This window comes from Nicotiana tomentosiformis, chromosome 7 (assembly GCF_000390325.3).
Source record: "Nicotiana tomentosiformis chromosome 7, ASM39032v3, whole genome shotgun sequence".
Lineage (NCBI taxonomy): Eukaryota > Viridiplantae > Streptophyta > Magnoliopsida > Solanales > Solanaceae > Nicotiana > Nicotiana tomentosiformis.
Genome location: NC_090818.1, coordinates 53,508,431 through 53,529,602, shown reverse-complemented (window position 1 = coordinate 53,529,602; position 21,172 = coordinate 53,508,431). Strand labels below are relative to the sequence as shown.

General features: G+C 34.7%; 2 protein-coding genes and 4 long non-coding RNA genes across 9 annotated transcripts; 3 read left to right on the top strand and 3 right to left on the bottom strand.

The window, feature by feature from the left end:
- Positions 1-2,729: 2,729 nt before the first annotated feature.
- LOC104121677 (uncharacterized) lies at positions 2,730-3,312 on the top strand. The gene has a single exon (XM_009633728.4). It carries the CDS (start codon positions 2,888-2,890, stop codon positions 3,101-3,103), a length of 216 nt encoding a protein of 71 aa, XP_009632023.1. The 5' UTR covers positions 2,730-2,887; the 3' UTR covers positions 3,104-3,312.
- A 662-nt stretch (positions 3,313-3,974) lies between these two features.
- Positions 3,975-6,380, bottom strand: LOC104121676 (uncharacterized). Of its 4 annotated transcripts, XR_011409704.1 has the most exons (6): positions 6,034-6,372; positions 5,378-5,926; positions 4,896-4,943; positions 4,559-4,608; positions 4,210-4,316; positions 3,975-4,072 (listed from the first exon to the last, which is right to left on the bottom strand). It is a non-coding gene; the product is annotated as an uncharacterized lncRNA (long non-coding RNA). The 4 variants fall into 4 exon arrangements; XR_011409703.1 differs by having other exon boundaries at positions 4,559-4,943; positions 6,034-6,378; XR_011409702.1 differs by having other exon boundaries at positions 4,896-5,926; positions 6,034-6,377.
- A 2,013-nt stretch (positions 6,381-8,393) lies between these two features.
- On the bottom strand, positions 8,394-9,599 carry LOC117273762 (uncharacterized). Its single transcript, XR_004503783.2, has 2 exons — positions 9,151-9,599; positions 8,394-8,989 (listed from the first exon to the last, which is right to left on the bottom strand). It is a non-coding gene; the product is annotated as an uncharacterized lncRNA (long non-coding RNA).
- A 3,738-nt stretch (positions 9,600-13,337) lies between these two features.
- LOC138896492 (uncharacterized) lies at positions 13,338-15,971 on the top strand. Its single transcript, XR_011409699.1, has 2 exons — positions 13,338-13,612; positions 15,185-15,971. It is a non-coding gene; the product is annotated as an uncharacterized lncRNA (long non-coding RNA).
- LOC104121678 (BTB/POZ domain-containing protein At1g55760) lies at positions 14,612-17,287 on the bottom strand. Its single transcript, XM_009633729.4, has 4 exons — positions 16,761-17,287; positions 16,050-16,195; positions 15,819-15,937; positions 14,612-15,404 (listed from the first exon to the last, which is right to left on the bottom strand). The coding sequence occupies exons 1-4, from the start codon at positions 16,877-16,879 to the stop codon at positions 14,802-14,804; spliced, it is 987 nt and encodes a 328-aa protein (XP_009632024.1). The 5' UTR covers positions 16,880-17,287; the 3' UTR covers positions 14,612-14,801.
- A 158-nt stretch (positions 17,288-17,445) lies between these two features.
- On the top strand, positions 17,446-20,083 carry LOC138896493 (uncharacterized). Its single transcript, XR_011409700.1, has 2 exons — positions 17,446-18,137; positions 19,556-20,083. It is a non-coding gene; the product is annotated as an uncharacterized lncRNA (long non-coding RNA).
- The last annotated feature ends 1,089 nt before the right edge of the window (positions 20,084-21,172 follow it).

The following is a 21,172-nucleotide window of genomic DNA, read 5'->3' as shown; positions in this document are numbered from 1 at the left end:
TATTGAATGCCGAAATGCTCCCGGGTCATCCAAAATCCTATCCGAACATACTCCAAGTCCAAAATCATCATACGAACCTATTGGGACCGTCAAATCCTGGTTCCGATGTCGTTTACTATAAATGTTGACCCAAGTCAATTTTAACCCTTTAAAGCCAATATTAAGGAACTAAGTGTTCCGATTTCAACTCGAACCCTTTCAAGCCCGAACTAACCGTCCCCGCAAGTTATAAAACAGTAAAAGCACATACGAGGAGTCTTAATTAGGGGAACAAGGATCTAGAAAGCAAAACGATCGGTCGGGTCGTTACAAGGACATACCTTGTCAATTTCTCCTATTGCCATGAAACATAGGTTCTCCATTCTTTCGTGATCGTTTTCTTCTTCGGATTCATCCTCGTCGCTCCAAAATTTGTGATTCTTTTTCTTGAGATCACAATTCAGAATAGCATTAAAGCACACCTCGTCTGTTTCTCCTGTTAAGTTTTTAGTTAGTTATCTTATAAGGAAATAAATACTTATAGTTGATAAAAATATTTTACTTTAAATTTTTGATAATTTTAATTAATTATCAAATGATTATTTATTTATTTATTTGCGAGAAATATTTTTGATCATTCAAACCAAAGATGTACAAAATAAAATAAAGCAGCATGATTGCTAAGAGGATAACATAAGTGGTTATGCCGGAGACTATATTATAGTAGCTTAACTTAGATTAAAAAATTACATAGTCAAGTTTACAAAAATAACGTGATATTTTCGTACTTTTGTAAATGTGTATAGTTGGTAAAAGAGGAAGGACATAAATATTGACCTCCATTTACAAATATCTAAACTCAAGAATTTACAGGAAGACGATAGCAAAATCCACATTGGACTGGGGGTTAGATAAACTAATCTTCCTAATCCATAAATCCTTATTCATCCATCTATTCTTTCAAAGTAGAAATAACACCGGATTACAACTCTAAAGGGTTGCTATTTAAAATTAGTCCGTGCGTTTTGAAGTTTATTTTTTCAGTTCAAATTTTTAGGGCAAAAATATCATGAATTGTCCTGAAGTTGAGATTTTTAATTCAAAATTTTATGACAAAATAAGTATTGACTAATCTTTAAATAATATCCCTAAAAATGGTTATTTGTGTAATAATGGTCTCATAGCCAAACTGGAAAAGTTTAGGCAAAAAGTGAATATCACTTTTTATGTACTGAGAATCTTTTTCGGATAGAAGGGGAAGAGCTACGCAACCAAAAAAGAAGAAAGCAAAGGAAGTATCAAAAGTTTGATAAAATGTAAAAAGGATATGTACTACACATAGGAAATATACATATATAATGTTCATGCCTCAAAATACAGAATGATATTCAAAATGGCTTATAAAGTCACTCTATGTTCTTTTGACAATACACTTCACGTAGCCATGAATTCAGTTCCGTAACGCCTACTAATTCATTAACTAGCAAATAGAAGCACTAATAAATCTTTTACGATCAATTAAAGGGAGGATATTTAATTACATCCAATCACATAGTACCATTAAGATCTATAACAAAGACTTAATTTCATTAAGATGCTATTATCCATATTCATTATTAACTGCCGTCACCGCCTACCATTATCAACTACCACCATGCCACCCACCACCATCATCATCCTCAATCATAACCGCTATCATTGTCGACTACCACCACCCAACATCCCCACCACTCCCACCACCATCATTAACGACAACCAACGCTCATCTACCTCAACTACCACAACCAACCACCTCATCACCATCAACAACCATAGCTGACACTGCCCATCATTATAAACTACCATCACCCACCACCATCTTCCTCAATCACAACAACCACCACCACTACCCGCCATTATTAAATATCACCACCCATCACCACCCATCCTCAATCATAATAGCTACCACTACTAATCACCACTAGCTACTACCCTAAACTACCACCAACCACCAGTTTTAGTCGGCATTCACAAGCACTACTGTTAGCCATCACCACCAGCAACTATCATATTTTAAAAAACTATATATTTTAGTGATGTAATATTATATTAATTAGTATTTTATTTGAATTTTATGTTTATTAATTTTCAAATAAACGTAAATTTTATACATTCAGATGTTAAAAATCAAACAGTTTTAATCATTTAGTATTCAGATCTTAATACACATCTTGACATTCAGATGTGTATTCAGATGTCTTAATCTTAATACACATTTTGATATTCAGACGTGTATTCAAATTCAAACGTCTTAATTTAAAAAAAAAACAAATGAGACCTAAGAGAACTTCCTACACTGTAAATAGTACCATATACTCTATTATTTTCTCTCTACACTTTAAAGGTGTCATTTGGTCGATTGTATTGGATAATTAATCCCAAACACAAAACACAATATTTGGTTGATCTTATAAGATAAAATATTGTCACATAACTAACATAGTATTTGGTTAGCAGTATAAAATAATATCGGCATTAAGTTATGCAAAAAATTACGTATTATTTTATGAGAAATAAAATATAAATAATAATACAAAATTAACAATACTAGAAATACATTACTCAAAGATAAAAATAGCCTTTTAAACTAAGTAATTTACGTAGTACTTATAATTTCTTCACTAAGGAAAAAAAAGTAACCGAGACAAAAAAATATATATATAGAGGAGAAAATGGTTTTGGTGATGGGTTACTTTAAAAAGCAGAAACGATGCGTAGAGTAACCGCTAGCCAGAACCAACCGAGAGATAGAAAAGAGAAGTCCAACCCTACACTTCTTTCCTTCCAACAAACAGATCAACTGCTGCTATATATGTAAAAAAACCCACAATCCAAAACAGAAACATAACATATTTGTTTAGATCCAAAAATGTGTTGCGGTGGTAGAATTTGCATGTTGTGTACATGCGTTGTACTAGTTGTGGTTGCGATCGGTTTGTTGTTTGGATTTGGAGTATTCAAGAATGGGTTTCACAAACTGAAGGACAGTATTCATGTTGTTGATTGTCTTAATGCTCTCTGCTCCTCCCCTACTGGTCGAAGGCCCTTTTTGGGTTTCTCCCCTGCTCCTTCACCATCCTATTAATTAGTACTCCATCTCGTTTTGCGATGTTTTAATTTTAGAATTTCTCACCATTGTTTGATTTGTTTATACTACTACTCCATTACTTAAATTTGTGCACAATGTTCATCTTGCTTTTACTTTGATGTTCAAATTTGTTGGCTGAATTTTTTGTATTCATCTCTCCTATTTGGATCCAAATTCACCAATTGATCTGTTTTTTTCTTGTTAAATACTACTTTATACCTAAATCCACATTTTGTTATTAAAATTTAGGACTTCATTTTCATATTAGAGTATTCAAATTTAAAACTGGTTATGCTCTGCAAAGGTCTGAAGTAGGGGTTCATTTATTTTTACTTTAATGTTTGCTTGATTTATTCGACAACTTTTCTTGGTCTTGTGGATCTCAAATTGACCAATTGAGGATTGGACTCTGTTTTTAGTTTGCTTTCCAACTATCGTGTACGTTTTCTGTTATTAGAAAAGCAACTTTTTCATAAAAGAAGACTAGCCTGGAGCTACAGAACTAATTGACCCAAGATGCTATTGATTCAAAGATAATTTAAAAACTCATAAACTTTAAATTCTGACTCTACCTCTTCGTGTCCGAGTGCTTGGATAGAAGAATGGTTTCTTGGCTATATCTAATGGACATTTACACATTAACAAAATGCAAAATCTAGTGCTTGCTGGATAAGTTACACAAGTACAATAAATTCAAAATGTCAGTCCAACTTATAAAACATCCAAAATAGCGTACGCAATGGACTATCAATCGGCTAAAAAGGTACTTCAATTATTGAATTTGTAATACACAGGACCTACAGAAGGTTCAGTTCTACCACCAACAAAATTAGCCAGAGAAGATTAAAAAAAAAAAAGAACCAACAAATAAATAAAGACTCGGATATACCTGCCTCGACAAAATCTCAATATATGTACAATTTGGACGTGCACTCATTTCTTTACTGGGCGTACATCCGTGTGACCCTTGAAGACAAAAGGAAATATAATTTCTTATGAGTGAAGAAAATGAGCAAACAAAAATTACCAGGTTATATTTTAATGATCTACATTCTACTGTGGAAAAGCCATATACTAAAAATAGTTGTAGTCAGCTATAGGACCTGTCTCCTAGAAGATAAAGGGCGTGAAAACGGGCACTTCGCCTAAACAAGTCTATTTTGTCTCTCCCCACTACATCTGCGTCGTAATGAGCAAATGCATCTAGAATCTGCATAAGAACATATTTGTCAATTAGTTCCAGCTAATAAGCTTTAAAAGAACATACTGTAAATCATGCAGTATGAGACAGTTCCCAGGAACAAGATTTAGGCATCTTCCATCACCGAATGCAAGATAGAATAGAAAAACTTCCTGTTCCTGACAGGAGAAAAGCAAGGCAAATTGGAGACAAAATGTCTCAAATTGGAGTTAAAAATAAGAAGAGTACAATTATACATGAAATTCTCTTACACTGGCTGTACTTGATGTCGGATATCAGATCGCACAGATTCCTCAACCTCCTGAACATCAATAAGAAGATAAAAATTTAATGCCACACAAGAAATACCTCCTCAAATCAGATAGTCCAATAATTAGCAAGAGATTAACATTATCCTTAATTGCTCACGAACAGTCCACCTTGGCTGGTAATTTAGTCTTGAATTTTATTATGTCCTCATGTTTCCTATGCCACCCCCTACCAAATATGTTTAGTTTCTGTTTATTCCTGTATGAATCCTTTCCATGGATTCATACAGACAACAAAAATATGAATGGTGAAAATGATTTCAGAAAGGCCACTCACTACCTGCAGCTTTCCATATATTTGGGACATCACATCCTTTAATCTACTTACCTGTCAAATGATAAGCATTAGAAGAAAATGAAATAAGTTCTAAAATTAAATGGAACTTATCTCGATAGAAGGAAAACCCAATGAAATAAGTTCTAAATATAGTAATATTTCTGAGGGACCAAACTATAGTAACACATAACATATACATCTAACTTTGAACAATTAGAATAAACAAAGTTCTGTAACTAAATTTTTCTTTTGGACCATAACAGCATTATTCTGTTATAAGGTAGCAGGAACTCTATATAACGTTGACAGTGAAGCATCAAGGTCGAGCATTACCTTAATTTAAAAATATTTAGTTGTCATTGGATACGATGACCAGAAACGCTTAGAATTGATGTCTAATGCTAGAAGCAAAATGAAAACTCATAACTAAAGCACAGGACAAAATATCAGTTCAAGATAAATTAAAATACAGTGGAATTACTCACAAGTAGCAATTCATTTTTGGTTGCACTAGGTAACTGATCCAAAAGACTCTCACTGGGGTTCTTTCCAGATGATACTTGGTGATTAAGCGGAGAATCTGCTAACAGTTATATATATATAGTTAACTTCTCCATTGCCAATACGAAGTAGAAGTACCTTGAGAGCTACTTCTGAACTAATTATTGGTTCAGTTAATCCTCGAGAATTAATCTCGGAAATGGATTCCTCTAGAAGCTAAAGGCTTCTTGTTAGATTTCAACTGTCTCATCCCAACAACTGCATCCCCCAAAACTTTTATTGCATTTGCGCGTTGAGAATCAAAGTAGTCTCAAGGAACCTGATTCAGGAGATAATCATATATTAGATAATCAATTGGATATACAGAGATGGAGTTCAACGAAATAGACCTAATGAAAGCCACACGTTGATACTCAGGAATGCAACTGGACGATCTCAAGGTGAATGAAGATCCTCAGTCTCAGCCACTCGGAGAATTTTCTCCAGGCGTTCTTTATATGCCTTTTCATCAGACACTTCGATAGCTAGTTCAGCTGTTCCGCGCAGAAACCCAAACCAAATTGGTGAGTTGTACAAACCCTTTTTATGGACACAGATTGGAAGAGATAATTGAACAATTTAACAGCAAAATGCGCTTTACCCTGTTTGCCCTGGTGAAATGCTTCAGCAACAGACCGTGAACCATCCAGTTCAACATCTTTGCAGATTGGACAAACAACAAATATAAGAAGGAAAAGCATCAAGTCAAATTTGAAATGATTGTAACAAGTACAAAATAAATGAAGTTAGAACCACAAAACACATGAGCCAGAAGCTTACCTACAAAAGCAAACATGAAGACCAGTAGGTCTACCTACTAAAAGACGGTCTAAAATGTATACATGATGTCAAAACTCACAGGCAACTTCTGCAAAGTGCAAACAAAAGAAAAATGGGAAGAACAAGGAGACATCAACAACTATGACTCAGTTTCAAACAAGTCGGGTTCTGTTATATGAATCATCATTGGCCATGTTCCCCGTTTAAAATTATCAGGCATCTGCATTTGAATTTTATATGGATGGGGTGGAGGAATTGAACACATAATGTCTTCTAGATATATTTTTTATTGAAGCCCAATATGCGGAATTTTATCTAAAGGTAAAGTGAGTAAAAAAGACAAGAGATTAAATTAAATAAAAGTAATCATTATTTGTTGTGTTTTTTCTTGATTTTCTTCTAAATCGTGACTTAAAAAAAATACTGAAAATAGCAATCAAGCAATCATCAATTTTTTTCTTGAGCAGCCAAAAGACCCTAGTGGAGTTGGTTAAGAACCTCCTCAACCTATTATTTATAAGGCAACACAATAAACGTTTGTAAATTGTGATTACTTTTCATCAACTGAAAATTCGGCTAAATAGTTTAGACTAGATTGTCAGTGTCGGGCTGGAGACATCACCTCATTTAATGTGCTACCAATTTATTGATGTAAACCCTCTAGTATTTTATCAAGGACACCTTGATCACAAATTTATACGAAAAAACCTTTAGTTTTCTATAGAAATATTCTATTTCATTTGATACATGGGCAGCTAATCTTCTACTGGACAAGATCATTCATTACTAAGCCGTCAGCAATTGTAGTGCAGAACAAAGTTTGATGATGTACGGGGAGGTGATGTAATCACTGGCTTTGGAGTTCAGTATCAAGTGGTAAAGCCAAAAACAAAAAAATGCGATGGAAGCCAGAAAATGTGGTAAACATAAGGTGGCACAAAAGTTGTTCCGCTTGCTTCCACTTCCTATGGTAGTTAAAAAAGGTTTCCAAAACTTCAGCCTAAGATTAAGACTTGATGATGGCAAGTTAGCCCAAGATTTTGGAACGAACTAAGTACATATATTTAGCCCAGCATGCACTTGTGTATGAAAACATCAAGAAGATCAGGATGAACCTTATTGATAGAGTTTAAATCACTTCTGCAAATAAAAAGAATCTATCACACTTATTTGCACAGTTGTTTTACCTTGCTTAGTACCAAGTTCAGATATGCCATGTCGGACAGCTGGTTTCTCAGCAAAGATCTGAAACCAAATTTCCAATATGATTAGGCACCGATTACAAAGCAAAGTTACATCTAAGGATGTCAAAATCATTTTTTTGTCATAATGAGCTCGACAAAGCTTTAATGTCAGTTGCTTTTATTTAAAATTCATCAAGTAGCATCTGTTGTAGATATTAAAGAGCCGTGGGAAAGATATGATATCTGGAAATAGAAACTTCACTTAAAGAATTAGGTAAAATGGAACTTAAGGATTGAGGGTACTCCTTTTTCATGTAATAACTTGTGTGTATCAAATTTGACAAGTGAAGTGTGGTTCCTGACTGCACTGCAGAAGCCAATAACTTCTAGCCTCTAGGAGTGATGGGCCTTCCTGGAGCATGTTCAAGTTTCACAACTTGGCTCCATTTCTTCCATATCCATAAGCTTAAGATGTCAAGGAGTCTTGAAACACCTCTACTCTCTATTGACAGGTGCAAATTCACAACACAATACCCTACAACTCAAGGTTTTGCCTACTTTATGCTCCAGCGTGGAACCAAGCACGTGTCATTCCTGAACACTCTTAACCAATAGCTCTATCAGTTTGTAAGTTCAAAACTCTTAGTTTGGCTGAGACATCCATTTGAAGTACAACCCACTCATTTCACCTAGGCAGATGAAATCAGTTTGTGTTTCTCATTTCACCTAGGCAGATGAAGTTTCCCTACCTTATGTTATATCATCTACATACTATGAACAAGACAACACAAATGATCATTACCTGGTTTTAAGCTGAGTTTGATTTCTTTATAATATTCCGTTAACTTTAACCAATTCATAGAACACATAAGATTACCTGGTGAATAACCACTGGTGCTAAGATAAATGTAACTCTATTTGTCTGAAAACCCAATGGAGAAAAGCAGATAGTTAAGCTTTCATGTCCATAAAGTACAAGATCTCTCAGTGACGACAATTTTGCTGGCAAAAGATCTCTCTCGAAATTCAGTTGCATTTCTATCTACTTCTATTTTGCTATTGGATCAATAATAGGGGTACAGAAGTACTAAATACCTTCTGCCTTAGGAGAATAATATTTGATCAGATTTCAAAGAAACGCTTTTGCTTAGACATATGTTTGAGTTAAAAAAAAAATCATACTGCAACCTATTAGGCAGGTATCTTTGCTGCATCTAGTGACAGGCATTGTAACCCCTAGCACAGGGAGAGAAGAGTTGCCTCTTACCTGAGCATCAGATAGAGGTTTTACACTCGACATGTCATTTTTAAAGCCAACGTGCTGTTTAGGCTTCTTCCTGTCACTCTGATCCAGCAGCTTCTGCAGTTCAATTGCACGACAAAATACTGCAACACTTTTCACAATGTATAGAGGAAACAGCTGCCAGGTATTCAGGTGTTCCAGATATAGCTCAACACTTTCATTAAGTCAATAACAGCATTTTAACAAAAAAGTAATAAAACTAAGAGTCTTTTTTAGATAATAACCTTCCTTGCAGCCCAAAATTCAGCTTCTGATAGAACACCTCCAATGACAAGTTGCTTATGAAGTATCTGCAATTCACTGCCACTTTATATATTTTTGTGACCAACTAAACGAGAAGTAAATGTCATGATCAGTTGCCAACTTAACCGGGAGGGGGCAGGAGGACAAAAACAGGCAGCTTCTTGTCAAAATCAGGTAGCCTTATGAAAAAGGTTCAGAATTCAATGACTTTCTGCAACACAGAACCATGTAAAAATGAACTACATTTACCTTGCTCTGCAGTAACTTGATCCGGCGCTCCATTTCTGCTGCACTGAGTTGTTCAACAGGTGGAACAGCAGCATTTTCAGAAGCAGCTCTCCCAGCTTTTCCAGAAATTGCAATGCACCATATACAAAAGCTTGAGATATGTTATCTTGTCTAATCAGCAAATCATTGAAGTTCTAACCCAACAAGTTAAAATAGAGCGTTGGGACTTCGAAGGCACACTTATAATTTAATAATCACCAAATTTTATTGATTTTTAGCAGCTGGAACTAAAAAATGTCACTGAACCTTATAGAAGGCTGTAATCTGAATCAGTAATTTATAGTCACTGATGTGTGACAAAGAGATAGTAAATACAAAACTAAGACTTGAATTGTAAATCTGATAGCTGAAAAGCAAACCTCAAACTGCAAAAACTAACGCCAATTATAAGCACTAGCATTGGACATTATTCGCTGAAAATTCCTACAATATAATTTCCTCTCACGTGAAACAGCCAAGTTCAGCACCTTGCCACTTATTTTATTTTATTTTTTATAACTATGTTGCTGGCCAACTTGCGCACACCTCGCCAATTCCACCGGGTACCTACTACCTCCACCAGCTCAGGTGGCCACTATGCTATACCTAGGGATCTCAACAAGTTATATCGCTTGCGAACCGATACGAAATGATCGTCGACAATATATTTGATACAATATAGTGCACAATATTGTAAAAGATTATAAGGATCGGACCTGCAGTCCAGACACCTGAAGATGTCATGCCATTTAAATGCAAGTTATAACCTATATGACTCATTTGATTAAATCTATATGAAGATCCCTGAAGGATTTAAAATGCCTGAACCATATAGTTCAAAGTCTCGACAAATGTAATCGACCAGATTACAAAGGTCTTTGCACGGTTTAAAGCAATCTGGGTGCATGTGGTATAATCGCCTCAGTGAATATTTGCTGAAAGAAGGTTACATAAGTGATGTTATTTGTCCATGTATTTTTATAATGAAAATGTCATCAGAATTTGTTATACTTGTTGTTTATGTTGATGACATAAATCTTGTTGGAACTCTAGAAGAGCTCCAAAAAGGCAATTGAATATCTTAAGAAAGAGATTGAGATAAAAGATATTGGAAAGACAAAACTTTGTCTAGGTCTGCAAATTGAATATTTAGCAGACATAATCTTTATTCATCAATATGCCTATACATAAAGGGTCTTAAAACGCTTTTACACGGACAAAGTACACCCACTGAGTGCACCAATATTTGTTTGATCACTTGAAGTGAATAAGAATCCGTTCCGACCTCCTTAAGAGGATGAAGAACTCCTTGGTCCTGAAATACCCTATCTGAGTGCAATTAGTGCACTTATGTATCTTGCTAATACTACAAGGCCTAACATAACATTTTCTGTTAATTTACTAGCAAGATATAGCTCTTCTCCTACACGGAGACATTGGAACGGGATTAAGCATATATTGCGATATTTAAAGTGAGGTCTTATAATAAAAGGAGATAGAACGAAACACATTTGACCAAAATTATTCGACACACATGATCTTCAGAAAAATGATGACATTGATGTGCATCAAATCTGTTCAAGTAAAAATCATGTAGATTTGTTCACCAAGTCCTTGCCAATTGCAACCTTCGAGAAGATGATATACAAGATTGGAATGCGGAGACTTAGGTATTTGAAAAAAAAAATCTTTATTAGGGGGAGTAAAGTATGCACTGTACTCTTTTTCCCTTGCCTAGGTTTTTTCCCACTAGGTTTTCCTGGTAAGGTTTTTAATGAGGTAGCTTGCAATGTATATATTAGTGTACTCTTTTTCCTTGACTAGGATTTTTTTCCCACAGGGTTTTTCTTAGCTAGTAAGGTTTTAACGAGACACTTAATAATAAACATCCAAGGGGGAGTGTTATGAAAATATTATTGTAGATGTCAATTTATTACTCCGCTATAAATAATCTTCCTGAAGAAGATTATCCATTTAGTATTCCATATATTGAAGTTTATCTCCAAGAAGCTGATGCAGGTAGGTTGCAAGCAACTCAATGAAATGACTTGCAGCAGCTTCTTATTAAACATGCAGGTTGCGAGCAGCTCATGCAGATAGCTTACAAGCAGCTCAAAAAAAGTCTCGCAGTTGCTTCCTGAAAAGCCTCACAACTACTTTATTTCTTCTATAAATAGAGGAGATTTCAGTTCATATTTACATTAGTTTGAAGTTGAATAATATATCAATCTCTTTCTATACTTGTATTCGGTTTCTTTACTTTACAGTTTTTATTTTATAACACAAAGCCCTTTCTTGTATATCACTAAATTTTCTGAATTATGCATTAATTTTTTAAAATTTTCAAGTCGGAAAAAACACGTGTTACTACATCAGCATTTTACGCATGCCATGTGAGCACTGTTTTATTAAAAGAAAATCCAATTTATTTTGACCATATTTAAACTATAAGCAGTTAAAAAACATTTAAAACTAAAAAAATAAAATAGAAAAGAAAGAAATGTAGTTAAAATCCCAATTCGTTCCAACTTCCAAGTCTCTACTTGTTAGCGCTCTGGTGCAAGTTAGAAAATGAATATAGTATATAAAGAAGAGAAAATGGTAGATTAGTTAGCTCTGTATCAGCGTGAGTGAAATCTCTACTTTTGTAAAGATCTGCACTGTGTTTACTGCTGGTTGCCCTTTTTCTTCAATAGAAATTTTATTTATCTCTGAAAACAAATACTACTGGTTTTCACCTTATTCCTTTATCTGCCTTAGTTCGAAAATGAAAAATCCATGTTATTTCATGACGTGTTCCTAAATTCAAGATATTGAAACTATATCCAATTTCTTCTAAAAGCATTTAGGAGGTATGTATTTGAAATTAGTTTCGTAAGGGGGGGTCTATTGAAACAAGAAAATTATTTCAAACAATACAGTGGAAATAAAGAGGAGAAAATGATGGTATAAAAACAAAAAGAAAAAGGAGAACTTTAAATTAAGGAGGAGAAAAGAGTAAAATCTACTTTACCCCTTAACCTTTAGTGGTTGGGAAATGATACCCCTTACCTTTTGAAAGGGAAAGAGAACCCCTTGTGTAATAGCTTTTCGGTGAAACAATTGTTTTTGAATAAAAATCTTTTTTTTAATAAATAATTTTTAGAATAATCAAGTTCTTTCATTATAGCCAAAAGCTCTACATATAACAATAATTATGATTTATATATTTTTTGGCTTGCCCCTTTAATCTCTTCCCGTATAGTTTAAGATATAATGAAATGCAAAAACACCTCCCTATTGAATTTTCAAATGTGACCTTGTCAACTATAATTTCTGTTTAATAAAGACAATTTCAAAATAAATAAAGTTCAATAATTGCTTTAGCATAACAATTAAAAAAAAGAAAATACATAAATAAATTAATATTCATAGCAATAATTCTTTCATCTAATATATATGTCAGAGAATTGACTAATTCATTATATTTTTTTCTCTTCTAATTAAAATGCTAAAGCATCCATAGTGGATGTGCGTTCAATATATCTTTTGAATTTTGCATACAAGATTTTTTCTTTATTGCAGAAATTTTAACAATGACTTCAATATAACCTCAATATAATAAAAAAATATCTTAAATTTTGCAAGCAAGAAAGACGAAACTCAAGTATTTGTTTGGATGAAAAATATTATACTTCGCCTTTGAAAGGATAGAGAGAGAAAAAAAAAAAATTTACTCCAAAAAAGAAATTCTCACCGAAAAATAATTGCATAAGGGGGTTCCTTTTCCCATTCAAAACGTGAGGGGAGGGTATTGTTTCACATCCCTTAAAGGTTAAGGGGGTAAAGTGAATTTTACTCAGGAGAAAAAGATAATTTGAAAAATATAAATTTATAGTAAAGATATTTTTGTCTTGAATTTTTTGCTTCTGCTTCTTCAAAGAAGCTAAAATTTCTGCTGCTATCCAAAAGTATTTCTTTATTTTGGCCAAACATATCAAAAAAAATTTTAAATTGCTTTTTTAACTAAAAAAGAATTTTTTTTGACGAAACATGTTAGCTCTAAATGTATAAAACGGTGTGCTAAAAGTGTTTTTTTTGACAAATGTATAAAACGGTGTACTATTATGAAAGGGGGGATAAATTTTCTTAATAAATATTTGTTCTCATCTTATAACACACGTGTCTTCATCTCTTTGGTTCATTTTCCTTGTACCAAGTCAAAGAGCATTTTCCCAATCAGATCCTAGTAATATTCCCCTCCATATTTCTTTTGAAGTCTCCCAGCTGATCTTCTTCATTTGCTGGTAAAGTCCCCTGTAGAGGAGAGTTTAATATGGTGGAAATAGTACTTTGCTACTTCCTATCTTCCCTTTTGCAGCATTAAAATCAAATTGGAGAGACCAACAAAATCTTCTTTCGAGGTGAGAAATATCCCTTCTATCCATCTCTTTAAACTTCTGCTAACTGAAACTCATGACGGGAAAGAAAATATTAATGGTTCTTGAAAATTATTTTGTAATGTTTGGTTACATTCAATTGTTAAAGTGTTTTCTCCAAGAATTTCCCCCAAAAGTGTAACATGACTCGCTTAATTTCGGTTGGTTCAACTAACATTAAACAAGATTGTCAACTTTGAGTTTTAAATATACCATAAGAACGTGACCGTCATATCTTATCATTTATCTTATAATACGAACTGCATAGAAATTTCATGTGCAATTACTTTTATACCGAACCTAACACTAGAAAACAATCTTAAAAAAAATTGATTTTACAATACAAAGAGCATTGTCTACACAAACATTCAATAAAAATCATTTCCTGACACTTTAACGTATGAATTATGACAACTCTCAAGAATCTGATGTTGTATTTAAAGGTAGCTTCATTGGGAGGTCTCTGCCTTGACATTGACTATTTACCTTCCGTCTAGGCAAAGTTACAATGTTAGTTTGTTACATCATATTCAAAGCCTTTCTTAAGTAATGAATCAGCATAATTCCTTAAATGCAAACTCACTCAATCATGAGAAAGGAAATAGAACTATCAAACCCGTAACAGAAGGCAAACTCCTGGCTTGGACACTGGTGAAAGTTACCATACGGTATCCAAACCCCACTAATCCCACTAATACAAATCAACAACCCCAGGAGTTTCTCCATTCCCAGAACTCGAAATCTCCATTCCCAGAACTCGAAATCGAGACTTGATAATAAGTCTTAAGAGTGGAGGGATCCCATATTGCATTTTCTTGTTTAGCGTTGTTTAGGTAGTATTTACTTAAATGAATCTCTCAGGTTTGTTTTATAGTGTTTGGAAAAAATGAATTGCAGACACCACATAAGGTGTACAACACATTCATGCAGATGATTTCGGCTTGCTATTAATGATCACCAAATACAAGATGATATCGACGTCCATAAGTCCAATGGTAACACATGTTTCAGTAAAATCAAATTTATGTACAAGATTGAATATACACAAACCAAATCCATTTAAACCAAAGAATATTGCCCAATGAACATATGTTACACACTGATCTGGTAATCAGTACTGAATCAACCAGCATGAACATGCCATATTCAATACCCCTTTATCTCTAAATAGATATCAGAATCCTTTCCAAGCAGCAAGAACTTCATTGAAGATTTCACCAATGATTTCTCGGTCTGCATACTGCAGAAAGGCATTGAAATCATCTCTTATATCGAATATTTTACCAAACCTCACAAGATACCTCATACAACAGGCCTTCAGCTTTGGTAGTTGATAAAGGGAAGCAGTTTGAAGCCTCTCAAGAACATTCTTGGCATCAATATCTTCCATTAGACTTTCATGACATGCCTCCTTTAAATCTGAAAGGTCATATTTATCAGCGGCTCGAAGCAAAGCTAGCCTATGGATTAAAAATTCTTCATTTTGTATGTTTCCATAAATGTAATTCAGAAAACATTGGCAAGCTTCTATTGACATGTCGGAGATGTTTATGGCAGATAATTCTTTCTCTTTGAGGTCATGGGAGAACATGCTTCGGAAGACAGGCGACCTTGAAGCAAGAACAGCACGATGTGCCCCAATACTTCCATCAGAAGCATTGATTATGATGTCTGTGTGAATGCTTTCGGACAACATTCGGCCAAGTGATGTCAGAGCAGTAGCATTTGATTGTTTTTCGGTTAATCCTTCAGTCCAGATTGAGCACAGCTCACCGCTCTGCAAGTTCACAAAACACAAAATGAACATGAACGAGGAGAACCATGGTAATCTTAAAACCTATTTCCACATGAGTAGAGAGGTTTCAAAATGCAACATTAGAATTTAGAAAGATCTCATCTCCTGAACAAGTTTTATCCTCACTCATAGACCAGAACATCACACTAGCCAGTGGAAGATCCAGAATTTAGGCGTTGTTAATTCTGAATTATTTCTGAGCTAACTCATTGGATCTTCTGAATCATTTCTGAGCAACTCATTGGATCCACTACTGACGTTAAGTTTGGTTGGGAAGAAATTCTAATTCGTCCAATTTAAGTGTTTTGGTAGCAAATGAATTGTTTACACTACTGTATTATGGCAAACATGCTCTTAAGTATATATGCACATAAAGAAAAGATGAGAAAACAGTACATTAGGAGCTGCAGTCTTCAGATCAAGGAATTCAACGTCAATGATGAACTTCCCAGTTAAGGGGATTTCAATTGGCCAAACAAAATCGTCGCTACTCTTGATTTGCTTGTCTATAACTTCTGCAGATTCCAAACAATCGACACAAAACAAAAATGATATGTTTAATCACCAATTCACAAATTTAGATCAAAATATAAACAAAAAAGATTGATGAGTGTAAGACAATTTTACCTGGGTGAATCAAGGTCTTGCGATCTCCAGCGGACGAGATTAATCTAATTATAAAAGACGCAATTGGAGGATTGTCTCTTGTAAAATTTGATATCTCTGGGTATATTTTAATGAACAATGTCCTGTTCTTCTCCACAGCTAAGTGCCTTAAATCAAATAAAAAGACTTAATTAACATACGTACACTCCTAGCTTACTTACTAATGTCACTACCATACATTACTATCATAATAAATATTCACCTGAACTGTCTCCCTTTTTCAAGAAATTTGCCAAAAAAAGAAATACCCATATAAAAAAATGAAGAAAGAATACACTGGCAACTTGCCACAATCTTAGGCCACGAGGCAGGAAAAAAAAGCTACTGTATAAATTTATTAATATAGCCTTTACCCCACTGTGTCATCTGTTTTTGAGGTAATAAAACAGAGGCCTAAGGTGATTCAATGAGCTCATCAGATGAGAAACAAACAATTGAATTGATTGATAAACTTAAACAAACAATTTATAGATATTTGCAAAACTGTGTAACACCAAATTCAGAGACGGATGAAGCAACTGAACATAGTATTTTTGACAATTGAATTGTTATTTTGACACGGAGAATATATGTGTGAGAGAAAGTACTAGTAATAGCTAAAATTGATGGCAATTTGTTGGCTGTAATTTGCTCTGTTTGATCAGAATAAGAATATATAAAAGACTGACTGACCAATTCCATTTGCCGATCTTAAAAGGATCGGACTTGCGGTAAGTGCAAGAAGCCAAATTGTCGATCCGCCATTGAGCGAGGCGCGGAGTGGTATCAACACGATAAGCAGAATCACTCATCCTAGTAAATACAAGCGCCGCCGTGATTTCATGGATGCAATCGAATAAACCTTCCAACAATAACTCTCCGTGCTTTCCCAGGTTTGCTTTTCTCTCTATTCCTCATACACTTAAACCCCAAAGCAATATCGAATCCACTCGCCAAGCTTATTAGTACTACTTCATCAACTGTAAATAGCTATCTTAAGGGTCTTATTTTTTCAGGGGATGGGCCCGATTGGTTTTCTATAGGTTTCGGACACGCAAGGGTATTTCTTGTTAATGCTTTACGCCATTGATAGTGAAGTTTTGCAGAATGGATTTTGTTTTAGTTTGAGAAAAACTTGAGGAAAAGAAAGCTTTTTTTTTTTGATGGGGACTGAGAGTTATTCGCTAAAAATTTGTTTGGCTTACACTACACTTCAGGGATGATGGTTACTCTGTTTATATACTACTGCTAGCGTACAGACTTTAGGATTTTGTATGCAATTGATATTATTTGCATTAAAGTATTTTGGTTTCTTTTGTGGGTAAAATTGATGGACTGTAGTTACACATGTGTACGCCTTATGAAAGTAACAGAATGTTTATTTTTTTGCTTCTTTCAAGCAAAGTATCTTTGCTTTGAAATATTTCCAACGCTTCCATTTTTAAAAATTGTTTTATGTTTTATTCTTTTCTTTGTTAATGTTTCAATTTTCATTGCTAGATTCGCTCTCTTCATCATTCCTTTTCTTCTACTTTTAAATTTTGGGCTTATGTCTTTCTTGAAGAAGCAGGAGAGGAGGGTTGGATCAAGTGACCATGATATTATTATATAGAACGTTAGCTTCATAGGAAACAGGGAGTAACACTATAGAAAAGGCACAAGTACCTCTTTCAACTAAAAGGTCGAAATTTCAACTACATATTTTATCGTTACGGGCAGTGGCGGAGCGAACTTATAGGAAGGGGTGTCAAATGATATTCCTTCGCGGGAAAAATATACTGCGTAGCTAGGTAAAAAAATAAATTATATGTAAATATATTATGTATTGACTCCTCTTAATTTTCTGTTATGTTTACTTTTATATATTTTGACACCCCTTAACGAAAATTCTGGCTCTGCCACTGGTTACGGATTCTTATCATTCTAACGAGTGGGTTGTTTAGTGGTAAACATCCTCCGCTTCCGATCAAGAGCTTGTGAGTTCGAGTCATCCCAAGAGCAAGGTAGGGAGTTCTTGGAGGGATGGAGCCGAGGATCTATCGGAAGCAGCCTCTCTACTCTAGGGTAAGGGTAAGGTCTGAGTACACACTACTCTTCCCAAACCCCACTAATGAGATTATACTGGATTATTGTTGTTGTTGTTATTGTCGTCGTCGTTGGGTTTCCTATCATCCTCTAAACTTTTTTAAGCGGAATAAATACCCTTGAAACTAGATAACCAAATTCATGGCAGTGAAATACACGCATTGCCATGTGTCTATTTCATAATTTTTAATTTTTTTTCTCTTTCTTTTCCTTTTTTTATCCTATTATATTTTCTTTCTTTTTATTTTTATTTTTCATTCTTTCTTCACATTCAAAATTTTCAACCGTTCATAAAGATCCATTCTTTGATTCAGTCCTTATATGATTTGAGTCTGTGCATGTAGGTCTGTTGCTTGTTTCATATTGAAATTTCAGGAACTTCATTTTTTCCAGCGGAGAGTTTACTGTTACCGATTGTGAGTTCCGATTTTGATTTTTTTTCCGATGACTTTTATATTATGTGGGAAGCTGGAAAGATAAGATCCGGGTTTGGGTAATGGTGATGGGGCCGAGGTGGTAGTGCCGAAGTGGAAATTAAATGGTGAAGAATAAAAAGGAGCTGAGGGAAGGTGAAGGTGGTGGTTACAGTGTCAAGGTGTCGGTGAGAGTGAGAGGAAGAAGATTAGAGGAAAAATTGAAGAAAAGAAAAAATAGTTCGCCGGAAAAGATCATCGGTGTTAATGGTGTTTGCCAGAAAAGAAGAAAAAAAAACGAAGAAAGTGATTTTTTTTAATTGTAACAAAAATATAATTTTTTTCACTATTTCGCTTCTCACTTTCTCAAAGAGAGTGAAACACACTCTGTATGCCACCACAGCATTTAAGGAGTTAGTAATTCTACTACTAAATAATTTAAGGGGTAATAGAAAAAATATGGTGTGTAGTTAGAATTTCGACCATAGTTCATATGGTACTTATGACTTTTCCCTATTATTATGGCTTTTCCCTGTTATTAGATATGAATATGTTTCAATAAAAAGAATGTTTAAGCCTCCCATGAGATCTTGTTAAAGTTGGGAGGTTGAGCTGCCAAAATCCTCAATATTTAGGTGACTTTATTACGTAGTCTTTGTGTAGTATTACTTTATGTGGATAATCTATAATTGACTAGTACTTCATTTTTTTAAATTCATAAGACACTTTTTTCATTTCTAGATGTTTTAAAAGTTTCCACATAATTCCATTTCTAATCTTGACTTTTGCAACTTCAAAGACTAGATATCATTAAAATAATTAAATTTAAAATTTTGATATGATATTTTTCTTTTATATTAATTTTCGACCACAATTTTACTATTTCTTTTACTATTATGAATATGATTTAGTAAATGTAAAAGTAATAAAATAAAAAAGTAATTGTATACGGTCAAAACCGGTTTTGACCTTTGTCCTTTGTATAATTAGTCAAGATTGGAACATAATGGGTCGAAGGTCTTCTTCATAATATCGAGATGAGATCCAAAGCCAGGTTATCGAACTCAAGATTCAGGGACCGATCAATACTAAGCTCGAAGTCAATATCGAGCTATGATGCGAAGTAGTGTTATTGAGCTCAAGAGTCAAAGACCGACCAATACCATGCCCGAGTCAATACCGAGCCCGAATCAATACCGAGCCGAGTTAATATCGAGCTCGAGTCAATATCGAGCTCAAGATCCGAAGATCGATCAGTACCAAGACCAACCAAGATCGAGCTATGAGACAAAGAGCCGTTGTAGCTGCACTTAGGGAGAGAATTCCGGCGGGAATTAAGGAAAAACTAATTAACTAGTCTATCATGGGATCTCCACTATGTATTTTTAATTATATTCAAAGTATGATCCCTCTACTATAAGAGGAGTGGCTATCACTTCCATAAAGGGCATTGAAACATTGAGGCATCTATACACTCTCATATTCAGATATTATTGAGATCTACAGATATATAGAAAAGATTATCTTTTTTTTAGCCTTGTACATTGATTCATCTTGCCTGTTCATAAATCATTTTCTGCTCAGTTTGGTTTGTATTTCATTCCTTTTTTATAGTCAATATTCAATATATTTCTACGTATTTTTTCGATTTGTGTCAAGTTATACCACGTATCCTTAGAACTACGTATAAATTCAACTCTATCCGTTTTTCGGGTAAACAGTTTGGCGCCCACCGTGGGGCTAAGGATAATCGTAGTTATTAGGTGCGAATCTCTATGAAACACACTATTTTATGTTTGCTCTTGGAAGTATTTTTGATTTCAGGCTGAAAACAACGAATTCTCGATTAATGACCCTACCTATCGATAACGAAGTTGGCCTTCAAGATGAGAACAACAACTTGACGCCCCGGGATGAAAGACCGCTCGTCGATGCCGTTGGAGCTCGGGTCGAAGTGCCAATAGACGTTAATTCACATGTGACCATCGAGGCAAACCAACTTTCTAACCCTGAACATCGCATTCATGGTGGAACTTGATCTACAGCTCGAAATATCCAAAACGTTGAGGAAAATGAAATCAGCTTGCGTATGATTTTCGAGATGTTGCAAGCTCAACAGGCAGCGATAGCTCAGTTGCAGAGCCAAACCCAGGCACCGAGCAGGCCGGATGTCACGACCCAAACCGATGGGCCGCGATGAGCACCCGGTACCTTACTCAACTGAGTACCAACTTTACATATCATTCTTATTGTGCTGTCATTGGCAAATGGGCCAAACGGGCCGTCATGGGTTAACCAGAATAAACATAAGGGAATACTCAATATAAGATGACCCAATCTGATATAAAAACTTATACCTGTGACATAGGGCTTATAAGACCAAAATTACACTGAACATAGGCCGACAAGGCCGTACAATCTTTTACATACACGACATGTTTACAAGCCTCTAAGGATAAATAAATGTCATAAAGGTCGGGATAGAGCCTCGTCATACCAATCAACACATGTCTTAATCATACTGACCAATAGCAACTCCGGAGCAAATGGAGCGCACGAACATTTTTCGTTGAGCTGATAGCCTACTTGGAGGACTCTCGACCTGTC